At 35.6% G+C, this 25,299-nt stretch overlaps 6 protein-coding genes across 6 annotated transcripts in view; 2 read left to right on the top strand and 4 right to left on the bottom strand.

Moving 5' to 3' along the window:
• Positions 1–717: 717 nt before the first annotated feature.
• strat (RAB interacting factor STRAT) lies at positions 718–1,851 on the bottom strand. Its single transcript, XM_077427745.1, has 3 exons — positions 1,790–1,851; positions 1,563–1,712; positions 718–1,487 (listed from the first exon to the last, which is right to left on the bottom strand). The coding sequence occupies exons 2-3, from the start codon at positions 1,683–1,685 to the stop codon at positions 1,248–1,250; spliced, it is 363 nt and encodes a 120-aa protein (XP_077283871.1). The 5' UTR covers positions 1,686–1,712; positions 1,790–1,851; the 3' UTR covers positions 718–1,247.
• A 1,080-nt stretch (positions 1,852–2,931) lies between these two features.
• Positions 2,932–5,915, bottom strand: NiPp1 (nuclear inhibitor of protein phosphatase 1). Its single transcript, XM_077427740.1, has 8 exons — positions 5,779–5,915; positions 5,410–5,624; positions 5,230–5,338; positions 4,269–4,371; positions 4,109–4,189; positions 3,814–4,033; positions 3,577–3,733; positions 2,932–3,489 (listed from the first exon to the last, which is right to left on the bottom strand). The coding sequence occupies exons 1-8, from the start codon at positions 5,805–5,807 to the stop codon at positions 3,261–3,263; spliced, it is 1,143 nt and encodes a 380-aa protein (XP_077283866.1). The 5' UTR covers positions 5,808–5,915; the 3' UTR covers positions 2,932–3,260.
• Positions 5,916–6,349: 434 nt separating this feature from the next.
• The window catches only part of LOC143909658 (uncharacterized), a 36,893-nt gene continuing 17,943 nt past the window's right edge, over positions 6,350–25,299 (bottom strand). The window contains exon 4 of the mRNA XM_077427744.1: positions 6,350–6,550. The gene's annotated coding sequence lies outside the window, so the exon portion shown is untranslated. The remainder of the gene's footprint in view (positions 6,551–25,299) is intronic.
• LOC143909650 (uncharacterized) lies at positions 8,348–10,122 on the bottom strand. The gene is made up of 3 exons (XM_077427735.1): positions 9,945–10,122; positions 9,623–9,871; positions 8,348–9,377 (listed from the first exon to the last, which is right to left on the bottom strand). The coding sequence occupies exons 1-3, from the start codon at positions 10,050–10,052 to the stop codon at positions 8,364–8,366; spliced, it is 1,371 nt and encodes a 456-aa protein (XP_077283861.1). The 5' UTR covers positions 10,053–10,122; the 3' UTR covers positions 8,348–8,363.
• On the top strand, positions 11,110–13,460 carry LOC143909651 (uncharacterized). Its single transcript, XM_077427736.1, has 3 exons — positions 11,110–11,313; positions 11,544–11,870; positions 11,947–13,460. The coding sequence occupies exons 1-3, from the start codon at positions 11,206–11,208 to the stop codon at positions 12,832–12,834; spliced, it is 1,323 nt and encodes a 440-aa protein (XP_077283862.1). The 5' UTR covers positions 11,110–11,205; the 3' UTR covers positions 12,835–13,460.
• On the top strand, positions 15,922–20,216 carry LOC143909646 (uncharacterized). Its single transcript, XM_077427730.1, has 4 exons — positions 15,922–16,487; positions 16,567–16,704; positions 16,782–17,087; positions 17,163–20,216. Exons 1-4 carry the CDS (start codon positions 16,194–16,196, stop codon positions 18,072–18,074), a joined length of 1,650 nt encoding a protein of 549 aa, XP_077283856.1. The 5' UTR covers positions 15,922–16,193; the 3' UTR covers positions 18,075–20,216.

Here is a 25,299-nt window from a genome sequence, read left to right as displayed (position 1 = left end):
GTCAACATTAGTACTGTAACATATACATTCACTAGTCAATATACATACCAATTTGATAAACAATGAAATGTAAATTTAAATGTAATTTTCTTAGTAAAAGTAGCACTAACACACAAATCTGAATACATTTTTACTAGAAAATGTGTGCACACCGATATTATAGTGCCACAAACTGACATACATGAAACCATCAATGCCATTTGAAGTGCCAGTATGGCTTTCTGACAGGCTGATATTCATATTATGTTTCTTGACAGTGTGGATATTACTGCCAAAATCTGTAAATTTGCAGTAAAACTGTGTCTTAAGTCGAATGACCAGACAATAGCCCCGACTTACAACCTATCGAATATTTATGGGCTATTATAAAGCAAAGGGAATAAAAACGACACCCTGGGGCAAATTATGAGTTAAAAAAACTGTTGAAAATGTATGGTTTGAAGAAATTTCGGACGACATACTAAAAAAAGTCGTATTGTCCCCGCCGGCAAGTACCATCCCATCATAGAAGCAAGACGATTGTCTAGTAATTATTTTATTACTATTTATTGTTGTCATACGTTCATTGCCTATGTATTTTAATTCATAGAAAAATATATACTGTAATATTATTTTAGCTAGAGACATTTGAAATACATATAAGAAAAATGCCCTATTTTGCATGTTTTTTTAAAATTCGTATCTCGCCTTAATTTAAAAATATAAATAATCTTTTTTAATCGTAAAACATGTTAAATAGTTGAAATCAAATAATAAAACCAAAAAAAATTGTGTATAGCTTCATGTAATTAAAAAAAATCGAAAACATCGAACAATTGAAAGTGATGCGATTTCTCTGCATGTTACTGTACATATAATAAAAAAAAATGAGATAAAGAAAAAGATTTATTTGTGCATAAAATGGTACTTATTTCTGCAATTTAAAACAGTGCAGTGGAAAATAAAATGATTTGACTTCTTAAATAAATAATAAATCGGTCAATGTAGCTCAAGTTATATATAATACATAATTTTAATACAGAATATTTAATTTGTAATGCAACATGGATTAATCAGGCTGATTGGATAGTTGTCATACAAGTAATTTATATGTGACGCCATTTCAGTGGAGGGGAGAGCGACTTAAGCGAGTACACCGCACGTGAGTCATTGGTATAAATAAACTAGATTCGACTATATTTGCATTGCATATGAGCTGCTTTAAAATATTCATATGAAAATCCATTTAAACTGAAAACCATAGGGCTTTACTCATGGTTTTTAACTCTAGCTAGAGCTAGATAGCTTTTTTTAGTCGACAATATATGGTATCCGATGGGTCCTCGTTCGCAATCGGCACAGCTCAAATATTTTATATCGTTCACCGTGTGAGTGAAGCCGATATTCTCAAAGGTGTACATGTCGTCAATTCGCCAAAAATCACTTAAATTTTCCCCATTGTCTGTGGTTACTTCTTCATTCTTTTGAGTCATCAGTGGGAGCATATGCTGAAAGACGTTTTAATACAAAATTAAAATTGAATGCAACGATAAATTCCCAATCGTCAATGAAAAATTCGTTACCTTTACGACGACGTATAAACCCACTCGCGGAAGTAATATTAAGCATTTACAATATTGACAGGTTATGTCAAATTTGTTTTTGCCATCGTCTATATATTCGCTAAACTTCGAAGACGTTCCCATGACTATTGTGAATCTCGCTTAATTTAGCTGAAATTGTATAAATCATTACAAATAAATTATTACATCAATTAAAAGAACACTCGATCGAATTGCAACCTTCTTACCACAGAATGTTCTTAAGTTTTGACGTCTCAATTGTCAAACTCGGCCACGATTTGGTCCTAGCAGCAAATTATACATCGTTAGCTGTATAATTTATTATTTTAAAAATGCTTTTACATGTATGATTAAATATTGTTGTTAAATAGTAATATTACAGTATTTATCAATAATTATGACTGTTTACTGAAATGGATACTCATTGGTTATATAATAAAATTATTTGGGAAATGCGTTTTCGATTTTTTATTATCGATGTAACGTCAATCACCGGTAGCGTACTGTCACTTAACTTCAACTGCTTGCGACACCTAGAGGCCATTCATACAACTTCCATATATTCCGTAACTCGAATGCGCCCGTATAACTAATGAGTACCCTGAAATGATTTTATTTTAATTCTAACAGTGAAAATCCTTTACTTTATAAGGCTGTAGCCCTGTTGGAGAACATATCGATAACTTGGTGCATAGATATTTTATATGCATTTTTGAATTTGTATCGAATTTTAAGTTTGTAGATGCCGGACTAATTCCGGTTTTTCCTTTTAAAGTAATTTATGTGTTTAAAGTAATTTAATACATAAATTACCATGAAAAGAAAAACTTGAATCTATTCCAACATCTAAAAACTTAAAATTCGATACGAATTCATAAATGGACATACAATATCCAGCCATCAGTTCGGTGATTATACATCTCAAATGTGAATCGCTACCAGAATAACCGCAGCTATGAAAATCGCTCGCGCAGTCTCCTGTCGCACAGGAAATATTGCCCAAATAGCCTAAATCTCGTAAAAAAAAGCATTTGCTGGCCAATATTTGGGCAGATTTCTGTTCGGCAATCTTCCTACGCGACAGAAGATCAGCGCGAGCGATTTTGGTAGCGGCGGTTATCCCGATAGCGATTCACATTTGGGATGTGACCTTTTTACCCAAGCCATCAATATGTACATAGGTTTAAATCCGATTTAAAACACCAGTCGAATGTCGTATGCCCCTACAAATAAGTGGATTGGTGTTGTAATTGTAAAACAAACGCAGTTACAATATGCAATACCCAATCAGCGATATGCAATATGAGGTACCCAATCAGTTTTTTTTAACTTGACAACAACCTTCGATAGTAAATAAAACATCAAAAGTAAAGTATAAAAAAAATCTTATTACTTTCAAAAACGGGATTAAATTCAACAAGTCATATCTAGGATTTAAAAATATATATATTTATTTATATTACATTAAATAAAAAAAAATCATAAAAAAACAAATACTTTTCTTTCGAAAGTGTCACATCTTTTAAAGTAAAACTATAATTTCATTACAAAGATGAAATAATTAGATCTTGAAAATTAAATTATGCATAATACTAAAATAAACGTATTGTACAATATTAATCGGGTCTTATTATCGTTGACAATGGGACTGATACCTATAAACGCAAACTCAATTACATAAGAAAACATATGTCGGTTTCAAACGCCTGGTAAAAGAGACGGCTTTCTCCCAGGCCACGCTTCTTTTGCATATTTCTTCTTCTTGGGTTCATTGGATGATCCTTGACTCACCTCTCCATTGTTCTCGTTAGGTTTATTGCCAGCATTATTACTACCAGGAGTTGCATTGGCATTGGCACTGTCGCATAATTCCATATCCTCGTACAAATCCACATCGGGAGCCGGATTCGGCAAGGAGATTCCCAATCTATGCAAAATAAAGCCAAATCAACATCTTCAACATTAAAATTCGGATTATATTAAGCACGGATTAAAAGTATAAACGAAAAGATACCTTGTTCCGAGAAGCGACATACTAGTAGCGAGTCCCATTCCACCGGTAGGAGTTGTTGGAGTCGATCCTTGAGGTGCGGGAAGCTCATGATACAAAGACGACATAACAGATGGATGCAGATGTTTCGTATAATCTCGCAAACGCACCGATGAATGTACTGTAATTGCAAATTAACATATCAAAAAATAATTCACGACAGACTATAAGCAGACTTACATATGTTGAAATGTATCTTACTGTCTTCGCCCGTGCTCAACTTGAGCCTCTTCGAACCGAGATGTCCAGCAGATGGGACTATTGTCGTTTTCACTAAATTTCTAAACCGTCCGACGGTGGGATCTACATCCTCTGGATTGATTATATCAACATCTTCATTGAAGGAAACCTCCCGTTTCTGTTTACGTCCTGACTGCCCCGTTACATTGCCAACGGACGTGCGCGAAACTCCACCAGAACCCTGCAAACATTATTAAACAATAAGAAAGTGATACTTTTACATGAAATATGAGTGAATTATTACAAATATACGGACTTTCATGTCTGAGGAATCTTCTGTGGATATTCCCAACATGGAAATGCGCCGGTTGTGGGCTGTGTTGAATTCCGTCAGGTTCTGGAAATATTACAAATAAAAACATAATACCAAATGAAAACAATTTAAAATATTGTGTATTGTATTTGAGCATATGTACATCTAGTTCAGTTTGTGTTTCGGGTAATCCTAATAGTGCTCCTTCTGCGTCCGTTGCCGGAATGTCTTCCATTATCCCTCGCGCGTTTCCTGTAGGCCGTTCCCTATTGAAAAAAATCGATATATAAAATATGGAAAGTATGCTTTTAAGTATGTAATCTATTACACCCATAGATATAGAATACCATAGATACGCCCTTACGCTCTAAGCCGATCACCCTGTTGGACCATGCACACACAAAAAAAAGTACAGATCATGCACACTCTCTCTCAGAAGCTAGTTAGCTTCTAAGTAGGAAGGTCGTGTTCAGTGAAATTGTGTTACAATTACTCAAGAAAACATAAAAAGGCGGATGGCATCACATATCATACGTAAGAATTAATATATATTGTCTTCAATTATAGTAGTATTTTAACATTAATGAAATATCGGCGCGATTATACGCACTGATGGAACAGCGGTCTTCTCGTATATCTTGTTGGCACTGAAGGAAATTCAGAAATCGACATTAAGTTTAAAACTACAAACAATGAACTAAATATTAAAGTGTCAGCTTTAAAATTGATCCTTGTGGAAGTTACTAATGTTTAAATATTGTAATAGTTAATAATGGTTTTATTATAGTAACATACATTTGTAGTTTAATATAGTGTGTATAGCTAAATATTTTTTTCTTAATATGGCTTTATTAGTTTGGTTTACTGTCACGCGGAGTGTCCAATAAAATAAAGTTATAAATAAAATAAAACTTCAGTGCATGTACATATGTACATAAACTGGTTGCTGACCACTGCCGACCGCTGCGTTCCTTCCTTTTTTTTCACCACTTCCCCGATAGTTTAACCCCCCACACACCTCAGTTAGTGGCGAGAGGATCTCCAACAAAATTTGTATGTAATGGCATATCTAGGTTATTTTACATCTATGCACATATCTTTATAAAAGTTTTAAGCATTTCAACCTTATAACATAATATCTGGTAGAGGCGCCGAAATGAAACGTGAAATCGATGGGCAGTTGTGTCGGTTTGTTGGCTTCGAGTCTCATCTGACCGATGTATGTCCCATGTGCTGAAAAACAGACATCCATTAAAATGTAGACGGGATAAATTTGCACAATTTGTTTACATGTATGTACTCACTGCTGCCGAGGTCGACCAGAAAAGCCTTGTTCAAGTGTTTGTGGTATACGAAGGCGGCGTGAACCCTCGAGCAACTCGCGTGATCAATGCAGAAGTCGTTCATTTGCGGATTGCGACCAAAAAGATAACACCGCTTCTCGTCCAGCATCAATTTCTGAATCAACTTGTCGTCTTTGAGCACGTCCAAGTGCAGACCCGTAGGCGGTTTACCGGCCCTGTAAAAATACTCCATTTACTGCCGATATATATGATAATTTGAGAAGCCGGTATGTGTGGGATACGTTTGAGGTTATGCATTCTTGAGAAGATAATGCCAATAAGTTCTACGGGCTGGTGAAGAATTTTGAAAGGGATGACAGATATAATTACCAGGATGGTACATCGTAGTGATTGGCCATCGCCAATCAGCGGAAAAGCCGGCTGTCGGCTGCCAGAATAATCCTCAGACAGCCGCCACTTTGACATATAACACCAATGTTACCAGTGCAAAAAATATAATAACTATCAAGTGTGGCAATAATCCACAGCTACCCCACGTTCGCATGTTCCTTTACTCTCATTGCACAATTTCGGTAGACATTTTTCAATTCACTTGTCGTTTGAGAAGTTCAAAAAATAGTTGTATGAATTCTGGTTCAGTGATTACTGGTCACAAAGTCACTAAAATCTCTATAACGAAACATCTGGCAGCCGAAAAGTCCATCATACTAACGAAAACTTGAGTGCCAAATATTGCGTATTCGCGATTTTAATGGCAAAAGTTATATTTGTGACCACCGCAATGTGACTAATAATCCAATTACCATGAATTCTATCGATAAATTTATTAATTTATTGTCCTAACGAGAACTCGAGTACCAGATGTTCCGTGATCGAGATTTTAGTGACTTGCACGAGATCGATTTTTGCGAAATAATCTATAGGGCGAGTTAAAGGTTTGGACCGTTTCCCGTCCTATAGAAATTCAGTTGTATTTTGAAGAGGATCTTTATTACTCGATTAATACAGGTGTATTTGTATGTACAGCGAAGTAGGTAGTTGATTCGCTGGAACGAGCCAGGTCGAGTTCCTGAAGCTCACTGGCATCTGGGGATGATGCGCTGGTTTATAAAGATGTTGCTTGAGCAACGTGTATCACGTTCTGGAAGATTCCAGCGGGGTCGAGGTCTTCCTTTGTGTTCTATGTTTGATGCGTAGTTCCTTGGGATTTCCCGTGTACTCGTGATTGCGTATCTGGAACGAGTCGAATCGCCTTTATGGGTAAGCTGGACGAAGTATTTCGGCTACGGCTAACTTTCGCGTACGAGAACAGGACGCGATGATATCATTTGTACAGATTAAGTTCGATGAGGGAAATAGGTGATATAATCGACCTAGTTTCGTATGGTACAAGTCGTGCTATATCCCTACAAATCCATTTACCAACAGATCTATACTAGCATGTAAAACCGACCTTGCCTGAAATGTATTCATTCATTCAAGGGCAAAAACGCAATTCAACTCACTCCATATAAACAACCTCGAGTCCATATGAACCCCCGAAGCATGATCTCATCATACAGCTACGTACCAAACAACCTCGAGCCCGTAAGAATCTTCGAGAACATGATCTCACTAGCCAAGCTACCCATTGCACAACCAACTAGGATATAAACTAGCGCACCAACCCTAGACGCCAGTGAGCCTCCAGAGTTCAGCCAGCCCACTCCTCCGAAGTCGAGGAACTACCTCCTTAACTATACATACAATAATACTGAACATAAATAAAGATCCTCTTAAAAATTCAACTGAATTTATACAGGCCGGGACACGGTCGAAACATAAACCTCCCCTGTTTACAAAAGGAATAAAACAAAAATTTTACTTTTATTATGGTTTTATTAGTGTAAAAAAAAAGAAGATAGAAAAATAGAATTAAAAATAAATACAAAAACATATGAAAATATAAACCAGGTAATATATGTATGTTTACTTTATATATTGACCTCTTTTTAATAATTTTTAGGTAAATTTCATTTCATTGTGGTTTAACTCATTATACATAGGTAAAGGAAACAGTAGTCTTTGACTATAACTCTGAATAAGCCCCCCTTTACACGGGCAGAATGGACTAGACCGGCATCGAACCATAGGCGCTATGTTGTATGGATGGGTATGCAACGTTTCAGACGGGCCGGATGAATCCTAACCGGTGGATTCATCCGGCCCGTCTGAAACATTGCATACCCACCCATACAACACAGCACTTATACTTTGCAATAGTTCATATTTACATTAACATCAACTAGTTTTTAAAAATGATGTATATTGCTATCAGTCAGCAGTAAATAGGGCATTAAAGATGTTCTATAATATCACAGGGATTGTGGTTTTTTAAATTAAAATGGTTGTGGCTATTTGCAGGTACTATATCTGCGAATTATTGGCTATTTGCAGGTACTATATCTGCGACAGCCGATATAGTACCTGCCGGATTATAATTTCTTACATTTAATGTATGCTAGACTTGTTTAATCAATCGTTCATTATACATGAGGCAAATAAATTTCGCACGTTATTATAATAGATTTATATCATTTAGCTAGTTCGCGGCTTGTACTTGTATGTATGTATTATACGTTGTATATAATAATAATTTTCTAACAATTAATAATATTAACTAATTTGGATTATATTTTTAACTCTACGTCACTTAACGAGTTCGAACTAAATTTTAAGAGGTTTAAAACACAATTTTAACAGTAAACACGCTGCCAGTGACAGTTCACGCGTGTGCGCTAAAAGCTTTGCGCCTGTCGCAGATACAGTACCTGCAAATAGCCAATAATTTGCAGATATAGTACCTGCAAATAGCCAATAATTCGCAGATATAGTACCTGCAAATAGCCACAACCAATTAAAATTCATTCATTTATAATGAATGATCAATTTTTTGCTCAGTGCCACTCGTGTGGCTATACTCCAGTGTGTATTGTCATGTGTTTCACAAAATTAGATCTAGAAGTGAATGATTTCAAGCAAACTTTACATTGATGTGGCTTGATTCCACCGTGAGAATTAATGTGTTCTAAAAGCATAGTCTTGCGAACGAATGATTTCGAGCAAATGTCACATTTGTGCGGCCTCTCACCCGAGTGAATTCTCAGATGTTTCACAAGGACATGTTTAAGAGTGAAAGACTTCAAGCAGACTTCACATTGGTGTGGTCTTATTCCATCATGGATGTTCATATGTTCCACGAGTAGATATTTGAAAAAAAAAGCCTTCAAACAAACGTCACACTTGTGAGGTTTTTCGCCCGTGTGAATCTTCATATGTGCCACGAGGTTTGATTTGTGAGTAAATGATTTTAGGCAAATTTGGCACGTGTGTGGTTTTACCCCATTGTGAGAATTCACATGATTCACAAGAGACGCTTTCTGAACGAACGATTTCGAACAAATGTCACATTTGTATGGTTTTGTTCCGATGTGAGACTTCATATGAGTCGTTAGTTCAGATTTAGATACAAATGATTTTGAGCAACTGTTACATTTGTACGGTTTTATTCCGTAGTGACATTTTGTATGCCGCACCAAACTAGAATTGAGAGTGAACGCTTTTAGGCAAATGTCGCATTTGTACAGCTTTTCACCCGAGTGAGATTTCATGTGTATCACAAAGTTTGATTTGTGCGTGTACGATTTTGAGCAGAGTTTACATTTGTGTGGTTTTATCCCGTTGTGCGCATTTATATGTTCCAAGAGGCTGAATTTAGCGGCAAATGATTTCGAGCAAATGTCACATGTGTACGGTTTATCCATAGTGTGAGAATTCATGTGTTTGGCAAAGATAGATTTACAAGTGAACCATTTTAAACAGACATCACACTGCCTTGGTTCATCTGCGAGGTGTTCTATCGTTGAAATTTCAACGGTTCCTGGCGTTTCTTCTGTTTTATTACACAATGAAACACTTCTTTTATGAATCTGCAATATAAATAATAAATAGGGATTCAAATTTTGTATATAGAATATAATTAAATTGTCCAGCATTGCAAGGACAGGTGGATATTATAAAAGAGAAGTAAGAAGCAGAACTTTTACAGAAAATTAGGCAGCTCACTGTCTACGTAAAAGTTCCGTAGTATAGTATAACAAATTTAGTAGTTCTAAATTGACAAACACAAAACTTTTATGTTATAAAGAAAATTTACACAGTAAAAGCAGTTTACCTGTGGACTATTTCCAGTGTTGTTAATATTTGAATTACTGTCTTTTAGCGGTGGATTTAAAGCAATCTCACGTGGCCATTTTAAATCATGCAATATGATTTCTTCCTTTTTGCTATTTGATCTGTCAGCCAACCTCATTTTCTGCGTTTCATCACTCTGAATACAAATGTTTCTGAAACTTTTTAACAATTTCAAGTTTTTTTTACACGAAAGACATATCATATCTGGAAACTCGTAGTCTTTTTTAATCTGAAAAATTATGAGGATGGTTTTAAGTCGTGGTCGAGTTAATCATGCCAGTAGGTTAAAATATGCAACTGACGTGCAGCTGACAGCTGGATAAAATGTGCTGAACCAATGGATGAGGGTAGTCATGGATGGAGACGAAAGACTCGGGTGGAGCAGAATATAGACAGAGTCTACACTCCATATTTCTCCAGTCACCACTTCTAGCTGATAACAAAATGCTGATTTAAATCAAATATTTACTATTGGCATTTGACAGATTTGGTCTTTATTGAGCATAATTAACAGCTATGTACTTTTACTGCGTGATTTTAAAAGTATAAAACATGAAAACCTGTGAGATTGCTATAACATCATGATCATTATTTTAATTTAATTGGTTGACAATTATCACATGGCCAATGATTATAGTGTAACTTAACATGGCGTATATCAAACATTTATTTGGAAAATATGCCAAAGCGGGGATTTAGCGATCAATATTATGCATGCTTTTAAGTTGGCAGCACTGGGCTGCTCAGGCACATAAGCATTCAATAGTTTGATGTATTGCTATTTTAAAAATTCAAAACTTATAGCACACAGCAAATGATAGAAAGTTGAAAGGGTTTGACGACAATGCTACCTTCAGATTTAGCATTAAATCCAGATGAAATAAGAAACAAAGTAGCGTCTCGCAATATTGCTATGCTATTGCTACGATAACGAATTTACTCTGCGATGATGTGCTCGTCATCGTTTGATAAAAATTCACTATTATGCCCTAATCGCCATTCTATTTATGCTACATTCCTATTTTAGCCAAACTATTTCTATTTGCGATCACGTCTTTATGTTTGAGGACAATAACTGATTTTTAAAATGCAATGGTAGATTTATAGGTTCGGTGACCATTGGTCACAAAGCGCTCCCCAAAAGTCACTAAAATCTCGAGACCTCAATGTGACTAATAATCCAATTGGTTCGGTGATTACTAGGCATATATAAACCGGTCACAGGACAACCGGTCGCTCTAGATCGGTCACACGTGATCACCCGTCACACTTAAACTGGTCACACCCTAAAATCGGTCAACCAGTTTTCTCGTGACCAGTTTTAGTGTGACGGGTGATCACGTGTGACCGATCTAGAGCGACCGGTTGTCCTGTGACTGGTTCACATATGACTAGTAGTCCGTTTAACAATCCAATTACCAGATTTCTATTCGAGATATCCTTACCGAGTATGGTCAAACTTTTGGTGGCTTACGTGCTACTTCTCTGTGTGTATATATTTGACGTTTTCACTTCTTCTGTTTACATGTATAGTCTTTTTGGAGTCATCTTGAAAATTGGGACATGGAGTGTAGATTCTGCCTCTGTTCTACTCCAGCCGAATCTTCTGTCTCCATCCATAGCATATCTCATCCACTAGTTCAACGTATCTTGACTTGCTGCCAGTTGGATGTTGGTTTTTGGTTCCATTTAGCCTTTGGCTACGTCCACACTACCGATATCTACACCCGATATTCTCGAATTTTCCATATCCAGTTCCCATATTTCAACCTGTGGTTGCTATTTAGGAACTGGTTATGGAAAAATTCGCAAATATCGGGTGTAGATATCGGTAGTGTGCACGTAGCCTTTAGATATCCCAATTGTTAACTTATTCAAGATCACTCTTGTTTATTTTTCAGATTGAGAAATATGACTGTTTGCCAAATGTGATATGTCTTTTGTGTATGAATAGTCTTGAATCATTGAGCAGTTTCAGAAACACTTGTATTCAAAACGACAAATCACGGAGACCTAAATCAGTCGAATGCTCGAGTACCAAAAGAAAAGAAATTATATCGAATGATTTAGTATTTAAGAATGATATTAGTTTAAATTCACTGCCAAACGTTTATACTTCGCCTGCTAGCAATGTGGATAGTGAACGTGAATTGACAGTCTTAAAAGCGTGCGATCCAAACCAAAAATTCCATTTAACACGAAATAAAAATGGCGCGAAATATTCAAAAGTAAAGTATTACCTTCACGATATGATAATGCTGCAAATGCATGCTTAAAATAATTGCATCGTTTTATTTTTTTCAGAAATGTAAAAAGGGTGTAAAATCTACCGAGAAAAAAACATTCGAGTGTGAAATTTGTCTAAAGTCATTCCCTTATAAATCTTTTTATTTGAATCATATGAAGTGTCACACTAAAGAATCACACAAATGTGGCATTTGTTCGAAGTCGTTACGTTCTAAATTGAGCTTCGAGGAACATATGAATTGTCACTTAGGCATAAAGGCATATCAGTGCAAAATCTGTTCGAAATCTTACAGTTATAGATCTTATTTTTTAGTTCATGTGAAATCTCACACCGAGAAGAAACTGTACGATTGTGAATTTTGTTCAAAAACATTCTCTCGCAGATCTACCCTAGCAACACATGTGAAATCCCACACAGGGGAGGGTCTTTTCAAATGTGATATTTGCTTAAAATCATTTATAGATAAATATAGGTTTACGAATCATTTGAAAGTTCACGACGGGGCAAATGCGATATATAAGTGTGACGTTTGCATGAAAATTTTGAGTAGTAAATACAGCCTAGATTGTCATATGAATATACACAATGGGATTAAACCACACAAATGCGAAATCTGTTCCAAATCGTTTACATTTAAATCCAATCTACAAGATCATAAGCAATATCACACTGGGGGAAAACCATTCAAATGCGACCTTTGTATGAAAGCATTCACTCGCAAATACAGTCTGCGAAATCATATAAAATCACACAGTGAAATAAAATTGAAAAAAAACAGCAGTTTCGAAAACATTAGTATTCCGAGTGAAGAACCGCAGAAAGTGAGTTGGCCCGAGTATTCAGATATCAAAAGAGAAGAAATCATCCTTGATGATTTAGTATGGGAGAATGAAATTGGTTCCCTCTCCAACGACGACGAACATGAATTGGCTGGATTAAAATAGATTCATAAATGCTACATTTGTTCGAAATCGTTCAGTTCCAAATTTAGCCTCGAGGAACATATAAATTTTCATCTCGGAAGACGGCCATATCAATGCAAAATCTGTTCAAAATCATTCATACAAAAAAGTCGCTTTACAAGATAAAACTATACAATTGTAACATTTGCTGCGAATTTTTCCCTTGCAAATTCACCCTCGAAGCACATGTGAAATCTCATACTGATGACAAGTCTATACAAATGCGAAAATTGTTTAATATCATTTACCTTCGAATCAGATTTTACGACACACATGGAACAGTGCTGGTGCTACAGAACGTGTACGGGAATATAGAGCTCGGAAAAACATATATTGCTTGGAAAAAGCGCCGAGGTAACAAAGACATCTCCAACAAACGAACAATGCAGAGGAATATGGAATTCTAAAAATGGCTTTGCTTGACTCAATTCCTTCTAATATTGAGACAACTCGGGCTTAAAGTGCTGCAGAACGTATGCGGGAATATAGAGCTCGGAAAAAAGCATCACTCTCCAACTAAGCTCAACAATATGCAGAGGAAATTTGGAATAAAACCACAAAAATCGTTCAATATTAAAAATTATTTGTTTAAGCAGTAAATCTGACAATGGGCTAAAATCACGCAAACGTGATATTTCTACAAAATGTTCACTAGAACTAAAATTGGGGGACGCGACAATTGGTGCAAGTCCAAAAGGTTCAACGACAAAATGTACCCGAAAATTAGTGCACTGACAAAATGTACCCGCGACAAAATGTTCACGCGACAAAATGTACCCGCGACAAAATGTTCACGCGACAAAATGTCCACGGAAATAATGTTCAAGCGACAAAATGTTCAAAAATCCTAAATTTTCCTATTTTAGTCGAAAAAGTAACTTTTTATTGTATTATATTTATCGATGTATATGGTATCTTGTACTGGTACTTTTTATCGTATACATCGCGGGCGTTATTAAATTTGTATAAATGACAGGTGTTCTCAACCGTATCCAATATTTACTTATTTAAATTGAAAAAAAAACTTTCTAAGCGTATGAACTGCAGATTACATTGAATTAGTTTTTATGGCAGGGCTTCTCAACCGTCTCCAAAATTTTCTTTATTTCAAATGAATAATTTACTGCCTACCATATAAACTAATTCAATGTAATCTGCAGTTCATACGCTTAGAAAGTATTTTTTTTCAATTTAAATAAGTAAATATTGGATACGGCTAAGAACCCCTAACATTTAAATTAATTCAATGACATCTTAAAATGATATTCAATGAGTCACAATGACATTCGCTTAAAATGTAATTGTTCAATTTAAATAATGTTGGTACGGTTGAGAACACCTGTAATTTATACTAATTTAATAACATCCGCGATGTATACGATAAAAAGTACCATATACATCGATAAATATAATTCAATAAAAAGTTACTTTTTCCATTAAAAATTTAGGATTTTTGAACATTTTGTTGATTGAACATTATTTCCGTGGACATTTTGTCTCGTGAACATTTTGTCGCGGGTACATTTTGTCAGTGCACTAATTTTCGGGTACATTTTGTCGTTGAACCTTTTGGACTTGCACCAATTGTCGTGTAACCCTAAAATTGTGCAGGGTGTGAAAGCTCACAATAGGATTGTCGAAACAAATCTAACATTTGCTCATTTTTAACCAGTTACTCATTAATGTGATTTTGATATTCATGCAATATCCTGTACTGGGGCAAAATTACAAGAACATTACATTATTTGATTAAAGAAAATTGTCACTTAAAATAATATCTAATAATCTACTGTTATCGAATATAAAATTTTATTATTATTATCTGTATTTAATTTATTTCAAACATTAATAAATGTTTTCAATATACACAATCATGATAATTTATTTAAAAATGTAAATTTTCATAAATATATTGACTGAAAATAAACTAGGGGCTCTACGATATGGTTGAGAGTTTGTATACCTACCTTGTGAGTTGGGACCGATTCGACCATGTTGGTGGCTACACTTTACTTCCTTTCCGACCGTCATCACACACACACATAAATCACACCGTTATTTCATTATTTTTGCCCACATAACTACTTTTAAAATGATTTACTTCTTTCAAATTCATAATATCGCTCATCCTAATGAGGAATCAAAAGTTTTAACTCGTTCGCAAGTTCGAAATTGCTAAAATCTAGTGCACTGACAAAATGTACCCGCGACAAATGTTCACGCGACAAAATGTCCACGGAAATAATGTTCAAGCGACAAAATGTTCAAAAATCCAAAATTTTCCTATTTTAATGGAAAAAGTAACTTTTTATTGTATTATATGTTATATATCTATCGATGTATATGGTACATGTCATCGTATAGATCGCGGATGTTATTAAATTAGTATAAATTACAGGTGTTCTCAACCGCACCAACATATTCTTATTTAAATTGAACAATTACATTTTAAGCGAATGTCATTGTGACTCATTGAATATCATTTTAAATATATAATACAATAAATAGTTACTTTTTCCATTAAAATAGGAAAATTTTGGATTTTTGAACATTTTGTCGCTTGAACATTATTTCCGTGGACATTTTGTCGCGTGAACATTTTGTCGCGGGTACATTTTGTCAGTGCACTAATTTTCGGGTACATTTTGTCGTTGAACCTTTTGTACTTGCACCAATTGTCGCGTCCCCGCTGTTCCAATAAATAAGAACAAGCTACAAATACAAAACATCCCTGATAAAGTATAAAGCAAATTTATTATTTCGAATAAAATTGTACCGATATTTAAATACAAAAATTAAACACTCAGTAATGCGCCCTTTTTCGATACCTATATACTTGGTTTCAAGCTAGAAAATAATGAATTACTGTTTCGAAGGAGAGATATAGTTGGTTGAGAAACTCCAGGCCACCCATCCTCAATATAGACTAATCCGAAACGATTTATTTACCAAAAATATTCATAAACGACGTTTTACTTGGCAATCTAGATATTTAATAGATATAATTGTACATAGATCTCTATTCGAGAATATCTTTAACATAATATATGGTCGTAATTTCGATAGTTTGCGTACTCTGATTTGTACGTATGTTTTGACGTTTTTATTTACATATTGTCTTTTAAAACCATTTTGTGATCAACTCACTCTCTATTCTACTCCACTCGGATCTTGGTCTCTATTCATGTCAATCCTCATCCAACGATTCTGGGCATTTTGATCTACTGTCAGCCGTTACCCTACTCTCTCTATTTTGTATACGTAAACGTCACATATCATAACTTAGATTCTTGACATTGACAAATGTTCCTTGTGATCTGATCGATTGCTTGAGTTTAAATATGTTGAAAAAAAAGAGCACTGAACGTGTTCGAGCGTTTCGAGAACGACAAAGGGCCAATAAACCACCCAAACAACCCCCAAAAAGTGGAGCGGAAAAAAGTAGGGAGTACCGAGCTAAGAAAAAGGCATTAAAGGAAGGAACAACTACAGACAATCTAGCTTTCCCTTTGACAAATCCAATCACATTCTCTAGTATGGATGATTCACGAGATTCATATGCTGGCTTAGATCAGCTGAATAAATATGATTTAGATTTGCCGTCGACAAGTATAGACACACTTGTTGATGCTAAGGTAATGATAATACTTCATGTAATGTTCTGTAACTTAAAAATAAAATGGGTGAGAATCACAAATTTTTCTCTTTATATAGCCGTCTTGGTATCAACTTGAAAATCAAGCTATGGAGTGTAGACTCTGCCTCTTTTCTACTCCAGCTGAATCTTCTGTCTCCATCCATACCGTATCTCATCCACTGGTTCAACGCATTTTGACATGCTGCCAGTTAGATGTTGGTTAAAGTTACTCTTAATCTTTCATATCTCAATCACTCCTACTCATTTAAGATCACTCTTGTTTATTTTGCAGATTGAGAAAGACGACCGTTTACCCGATGTGGTATGTCTTTCGTGTAAGAATAGTCTTGAATTGTTATCCAAATTCAGAAATGTTTGTATACAAAGTGAAGAAACGCAGAAATTGAGATTGTCCGGAAGTTTAGGTATCAAAAGGGAAGAAATCATACTCGATGATTTAGTATGGGAGAATGAGACACCACCAATCGTATGTAATTCGCCTGCTAATAGGGATTATGAACGGGAATTAACTGCCCTAAAAGAATGCGATTCAGAAGTAGACTTTCATTTGATAGAAAATGACGGGAAGAATTCACAAGTAAAGTGTTGAGTATATAATATTGTAAAAATTGTACGTTGATTATAATTGTATAACGGTTATTTTATATTGCAGAAACAAGTTGAAAAATGCACTAAGGAAAAATCATACAAATGTGATGTTTGCTTAAAGTCTTTCCCGTATAAGTCTTACTATTTGAATCATGTAAAATGCCACGTTAAGGAGTCGTACAAATGTGACATTTGTTTCAAATCGTTGGGTTCTAAATTCAGCCTCGAAGAACACATGAATTGTCACCGAGGAATAAAGCCGTATGAATGCAAAATCTGCTCAAAATCATTCACATACAGATCTTACTATTTCACCCACATGAAATCTCACACAAACAGAAAACTATACAATTGTGACGTCTGTTCAAGAGCATTTTCATGCAAGGTTTCCCTGGAAAGTCACGAGAAGACTCACACCCGTGAAAGTGTGCACAAGTGTGGCATTTGCTCGAAAGCCTTCACTGATAAATGTAAGTTTGCGAGTCATTTAAAATCTCACAACAAGGCAAACACAACATACCAGTGTGACATTTGTTTGAAGACATTAAGTACCAAATTTACCTTCAGGGGTCATATGAATACGCACAACGGTATAAAACCGCACAAGTGCGAGGTCTGTTCGAAATCGTTCACGCTTAAATCCAACCTTCAGGTCCATATGAAATTTCACATCGGGGAAAAACCCTTCAAGTGTGATCTCTGTATGAAAGCGTTCACTCTTAAATACAGTCTCGGGCAACATATGAAAGCTCACGCTGGCATAAAACCGCACAAATGTAATATTTGTTTGAAATCGTTCACTTACAAATCGGCCCTTGAGGATCATATGAATTGTCATAATGGAATAAAACCATACCAATGTGAGATGTGTTCAAAATCATTTCATCGTAAGTCGAATCTCCGTCAACATATGCATTTTCACACTGGGGAAAAACCGTTTGAAGATGCAAATTCTTTGGATGTGCGTTTGAAATAACTTATATATTTAAATAACTAGTCTGTTCTTGCTAGGGGGCAGTGGCGGATTATCGAACAGCAAAATTGGCGCATATCTATATTTAAGGGGCCTCCAAATCGTTCTGAGAAAAATTATAATTCGGAAATTCCTATGCATTTGCCATAAAATATTGGAGTTTACGACTAATTTTTTATGTTAAGTACAAAGCTTCTCGATAATTACTCTCACCGTCGTCGATTGTTTGGCCTTTCTAGATAAATTTCACTTCTACAAAAGAATTCGCTAACTAATTACATTAAAAAGGGCATAGTATCAGAACAACTTGAAGAACAGTCTTCTGAAAGAACTGAAGAGCAGCTCCTTGAAAGGAACGAAGACCAACCTCTTGAAAGGACCGAAAAGCAGCCTTGTAGAAGAACTGAAAAGCAGCTCCCTGAAAGGAATGAAGATCAACCTCTTGAAAGGGCCGAAAAACAGCCCTGTAGAAGAACTGATGAAGACCCATTTGGAAAAATTAATGAGCAACATCCTACAACGTCTGAAGAACAGACTACTGAATGGACTGAAGAACAGTTTTCTGAAAAAGAAAATGAGGAAGAAAGTAAAGGTCAATGCTATAGTGGAAGAAAAATCTTGCAAACAAAAAATGCTTTTAAACAATTGTAAATACAAATAACACACGGTTTTTATAATGTGCATACCTACAATTTACAATTGAAAAAAAAGTCACTTTATGTTTAGTGAGGGGGGGGGGGCTCTAAATTACGTTGCGCCTGTGGCCTCCGAAACGTTTAATCCGCCACTGCTCGGGGGCATATTTTTTATCAGAGCTCGTGGTCTTAGGCCAATTATCCACATTGCAGACCTCTGGATGCGACCTAGTTATATTGGTCGCTTAAAAGAAAAAACCCAAATTTCGTCAGACGAAATATCATAAAGCAACCTGATATGAATAATAAAGCAACCTGAAATTATAAATAATATCCGTTTCGCTGATGATACGGCAATACTGACTGAGAGTGCCGAAGACCTGCAATCGTTATTGATCGCAATTGATCATTCATGTCAAAAATGGGGTCTGTCTATTAATATCAACAAGACAAAATCAATGGTAATATGTAAAGAAAAGACGGATCCATTAAACCTGAGTGTGCGCGGACAAATGATTGAACAGGTCGAACAATACAAATACCTAGGAGCAATGATCAATACGGACGTCAGTTCCGAATTGGAGATAAGAAGAAGGATCGAAATAGCAAGAAATGCCTTCAGCAGCATGAAAAATGTTTTATGTTGTCGAAGGTTGTCTATGAAATTGCGTTTAAGAGTCCTGCACTCCTATGTTTGGTCGGTGTTGCTGTACGGATGCGAAACGTGGACACTGTTAGTGGCATCCATGAACAGGATAGAGTCCTTTGAAATGTGGTGTTACCGGAGGATGCTAAAGATCTCGTGGAAGGAGCATGTAAGAAACGAAACAGTCCTCCAGCTTCTTCATAAAAAGAGAGAGCTTCTTGACATGGTGAAGCGCCGTAAGATGAAATACTTTGGCCACATTATTCGCGGCCCCAAATATCGACTTCTACAAACAATCATAGAAGGGAAAATAGAAGGCAAACAGTGGCTTGGGAGAAAGAAGCTCTCTTGGCTCCGGAACATCAGGTCATGGATGGGACTCGGTCTCGAAAAGCTATTTCGGCTTGTCCATGATAGGGAAGAATTTGCACGGGCCATAAACGATGTCTGCCCATGGTAGTCGCCTACGTCTGAATACGGATTCGGCATTAGAAGAAGTAGAACCTGAAAAAGGCTATTAAGTGTTCCATAACGGCTTTGTATAAATGATCCAACCATTTTACATGTGCAGGATGTATGTAAATAGTTAGTTATATTTTCCTTTAGTTTAAAAAACTATAATTTTCTCGATTTATATTTTATATTTAAAGTTATATTTTCACGAGGTTCGAAATTCTATGAAATTTCAGGAACTTAAATTTGTTACTAGGGACAATGTTTTAAGCTAAAGCATGTCCAGATATATTTTTTCAAATCGTCTTAATACTGTTATAATGTATGTAAGTGAGCTAATTTATTTAAATTAAAAACTATGTACTTATCTATGGCAATTATTCAGCTAAGAAATATATTTGATTGAATGGTTGCTTTAGTTTTATTTAGAAAACCTTATTATAAAAATAATTTATAACTTGCTATCAAGTCATCCAAATCAACTGTAAAATATATTTATTTAAAATTACTCGGAGGCAAAGGTATTTGTTACAATACGCTGGAAAGCTCTGTCCTGGATGTACATATGTATGTAAAAATGTAGGTTTTTCATTGACATTAAAAAAGGGTCAATTTGAAATTAAAAAGGTTAAATTTGAAATGAAAAAGAGTAAACTTAGAATGTAAAACCTGTATTTCTGAGACTTGAGTAGAGGTTGAACTGGTGGTTTAGGTATCAGGATCATATTTTCCAGTTCTTGGAAATACATATATTCAATGCAAGCATATGCGGCAGTCAATGAGGATTGAAATCACTCAATTTGGTAAAATATCCCAAACAGACTACATATGTATATATATTTTTATTTTTTTATTTAATTTACACCAAGAAGGCCTAACAGGTAAACCCAATGCGCCTTCCTGGCCAAAGACAATTATATAAACATATATGTACACCATCCATATATACACAAATACTTACACGTATACACAAATGCACATACATACATACATAAATATAAAAATACACATATATACATATACATACATACACACCTACACATATATATATATATATATATATATATATATATATATATATATATATATATATATATATATATATTCACATATACATACATACACATATACATTACATACATCCATAAACATACAAACATTATACATGCATATACACATAAACACATAAATAAAGATAAATTACTCATATATATAAAAATAAAAAATAGCATACATATATAAATAAAGATAAAACCAACATACATACACATTATGCTAAATAATAAAATTACAAAATGAAAACAACATGTGTAAATATGTATGTAGCTAGAAGTCATTTAAAATATGCTGCCTGACAGAACTGTATGATGAAGTAAAAACATCAAGGCTCCCAGAAAGCAGGTTAAATAGTCGAATGGCTGGGAAAGGGGTGAGTCATCAAGCACATTAGTTCTGGCCCGAATAGGCAGGAATAGAGTTCTGGAGCGAGATTCTCTCAGTTTCTCAGGTACTCTAAGTTTAAGATTACAGAACTTCAGGAAGATGACATTCACCCCTTAGAATTTTTAGAAAAAGCTTACCAAGATGATTGTTTCTACGTGAAGCTAAGGAGTCAAAGCCCAAGGAGCCCATGACAAACTTACTGGGAAATAAGTAGGGATAGCGCCCAAACTCTCTCATGTAGAGACCCTCTCTAACATTAGCGTGTACCTTAAATGATTAGGACTCCATACGGCCGAGCCAGATTCAAGCAAACTGCGCACCAATGTAGTATACAGTAAACGCGTCACTCTGGTATCAAAATGTCATGGCATATCACATGTGAAAATAAACATTAATTAATAAAAAAAATCATAGTTACATATATTCTGAAATAAAGTGACCATTCGTACTGATTTTTCCAGTTCAGTACTGATCTATCTTGGTAAGTCGCGAGATAAAACCAATACACGTGCTAATGTATATATGTAATAGATTTATGGGGGCGGAAGGAGTGAAACGACTATTTAATATGACAAACGGGAATGAAGTAAAGTGCGATTCATGAATATACTCGAATCGGTGTCAACTGGCAACTGAAGTTCAACCATATCGTCGTGTCCCTACGGATTTCTTTTCTTTAATGAGCAATATTTAGTCCAGAGTTAAACTACAATTGACTTCAGTCTAACCAGTCTTGTGTAGAATTTTATAAGAATGTGGCAGCCCCAAGGTACCGGCCGTAAAACCATCGGTTGGCCAGTGCTTCGCTGGTGAGCATTTACTTCCTCCCCGGCTGCCGAAATAAATAGTTGTGCATAATCAACACAGTCGTCTCACTCGCCCTACCCCCATACATTCAAGATTATTTTAATATATGCATCCACGATGCTTTAATGCCATTTTTATTACAAACCTCCTTTACGTTTCACTTACGATTACAATTCAGGAAAAAAATTGCCTCTTATCCGTTCGTTTTCATTCTCATTTTGGTCATCAATATAAGTAAATGGATCCTCCGCCATTACGATAGAGATAAAATATCGTTTAAGACGCGTTTTATGTTTGTAAATTTGAAATCTGGGTGACGTCTATGTAGTGTTTAGTTTTATACATAGATGGCGGTAGTAAAATAAAATTATTGGTATTTTTATTTAAAATAATAATTTATATATCTTAATATTATATACAAAAATAAAAAAGAGGCTTGTTTTTAAAAAACCTTTTTTTAAGAGGCTATTTTTACTTTATCTATGTACGTAGTATAGGGTTGCCATAATTGTCGGACCATAGACGGGGACACCCCCCCCCCATTAAAAATAATTTATTATACTTTTTGATAGTGTAATTATAAGAAATTGAATCATTTTTAATTATAATATTAACAGATTGTAATTGAATGATGTTTAATTTTATTTTATTTTACTCATTCTCTCTTGTCTTCACTCTTCCCCAACTTCTTGCTCTTCGTTGCCCAATCATACTTTTCTCACATATTTTCTTTTTGAAGGAGTTCCTTTTTCCCTTTTACATAATTATAAAATTCGATGCATGACATTTTATAATCGAAAACGCACTGAATTATGTTTTCTACTGTGTCAATTGAAAGCTTATTTCGTTCATCTGTCCACTGAGTATTAATTAATGAAAATACACGCTCAACATGTGCATTATGTGCTGGGATAGCGTACAGGTATTGGCACAATTTCAGTAGTTTAGTTTTTCTTTCTGTTTCTTTAGTATTTTTTAAAAAAGCATAACCATTTATCATGTATGTACATCTTTGGTATCCCATTCTTCACGTGTTTCATTTTCAATAAATGATTTCATGTACATTACTTCCTCTAGAGTTGAATCCGTGAAAAATATACTGTGTACAAACATGGTGTAAAGTTCCGACAAAGGATTTTTAAAGAAATCAATTATCGCTTTTGGAGCATTTTCTTCTTTTAAGAAAGTCTTTCAACGCCTCCCACATACTTAGTATCCTTGTAATTACTGGAAGGAGTGATAACCATCTGATTCTTGTGCAAACCCACTTAATTATATATTATCGGAAAGATATATTTTTAAATAATATCTATGGAAAACTGGGACAAATATCCTTCTGAAGGGGACACTGGGACGCAAGCCTCAAAACGGGGACATGTCCCCGTAAACTGGGACGTATGGCAACTCTAACGTAGTAACAATATATGAAGTTTTGTGATCATGCGAAAATTCGAACTCGAGATTTTGACTGATTCGAACTCAGAATCGATTACTGATCACGTTTTTATGATCTAGAAAAAATGTGTGTTTGTGTTTCTATGTATTTTGAGGATGTTTTTTTATTGTAATATGTACATACTTCCACAATTTAAAGGTTGAATTCACACATTAGTGAACGGGCTAATAATACCGATAGATATTTTAACGAATTTTCCAGGTCAGTTCCTTTTAAAAACTCCACGATATATGTACTATACAATATTTCAATTTTAATACGATGATACGATCCAGTTTGTAAATGATTAATATGCATCGCGCGCTCACTAGCTATGGCACTAGTGCATCGATTGCACAACTCGTCACATTTTTGGCTCCAGATCGCCATTCGTCAACCTTTTGCACGCGTCGATTCTGAAGGACCATAAAAACGAGTCCTTTCTTGGATTTAAAATTTCACAAGGCACCCAAAAACGACCGGTGAACCGTGCCAGGGCCGAAATATCGAAGACCTCTCGGTGTGAATTACACATGCGTGGCGTAGCGCAAAGTTAATATTCTCAGATGTGGTAGGCAACCTTCGTCGGACAAAGACATCAATGGGACATTAGCTGAAGTCAGACCATTATAAAAGACATGGCGAATTCGTTCTGGTCATCAGTCAACCGAAGACGACACAAGCAAAATGAAGTGTTTCGCAGTTGTCGTGTTGTGTGCTCTCGTTGGTTCATCTCTGGCCGAAGCTCCGAGATTCAGATCTGCCCGTTTGCGGTCTGGATTCTCAGCTCGGCAAGAAGTTGAAGCAACCACTCCCAAAGGAGAAGACGCCCCCTATCCGGCAGCTGGCGCTCCTTACCCACCATCCGGTTGGAAACCGACAGGACAAGCTTTCGAACTACCCACGGGAAAAGTTGACGAAGCAACTGCACCAGATGACGCTTACGGCACTCCAGTTGAGGTATATGGAGCACCCAGCAGTGTCTACGGTCCACCGACCAAACCAGCTGGAGAAGAAACCACGACAGATCCAGGCGATGGATTTGCCGTAGATCCTGAAGCTGAAATAGTGACTGAGCCTCCAGCAGCCAGCGGAAGACTGAGGAGATTGCCGAAAAGTCAACGACTCGTCCAGAGAAACCAAGAAGAAAGAGCTTTCTACATTCTGCTGCCTGATAACACTCTGCAAAGGATCGAAGTGAGACCAAGTGGAGCTCGTATCAATAACAACTTCAACGCTAAAATTTTGCAAGAAGTACCACAAGTCAGAGGCCCAGTTCAGTTCATTCGCCCTCAGAATCCTCGTTTCTAATAAGTAGAACGCCATATTATTATAGGAATTGTTCACATTATATATGTATAATTTAATATTTTGAAATTGGTTTAATTAGTAATTATAAAAGTATTTAGAAATGTATATATTTTGGAAAAAATGTCCTGGTTTTTAGTTTGAATGAAATGGTTACCTTATTCTAAATCAATTCGCATTAGAATATTACAAACAAAAATTTCAATGTACTCAAAATTTAGCTGGAGAGGGCTGGACACCAGCGCCTTGTCCATACAAACGAATTACACTTCTCCCTTCCTCAATTATGGCACTAGAGAAATTAGTTTTTAATATGCTATGGATATCCACCATTGTCATGCATCTGTGCTTTTATTTTTTTGATTAGTTATTTTTTATAGGAGCTAAGAGCCGCCAAACATCTATAAAATCGCCTCTTTTTTACACCCACACAAAGAGTCCAGCGTGCTTATTTAACGGTCGATTTTAAAAAAAATACGCGCACAAGTGCATAGAAAATAT

This window comes from Arctopsyche grandis, chromosome 3 (assembly GCF_051622035.1).
Source record: "Arctopsyche grandis isolate Sample6627 chromosome 3, ASM5162203v2, whole genome shotgun sequence".
In the NCBI taxonomy this organism is placed as follows: Eukaryota; Metazoa; Arthropoda; class Insecta; order Trichoptera; family Hydropsychidae; genus Arctopsyche; species Arctopsyche grandis.
This window is presented reverse-complemented; position numbering and strand designations above follow the sequence as displayed.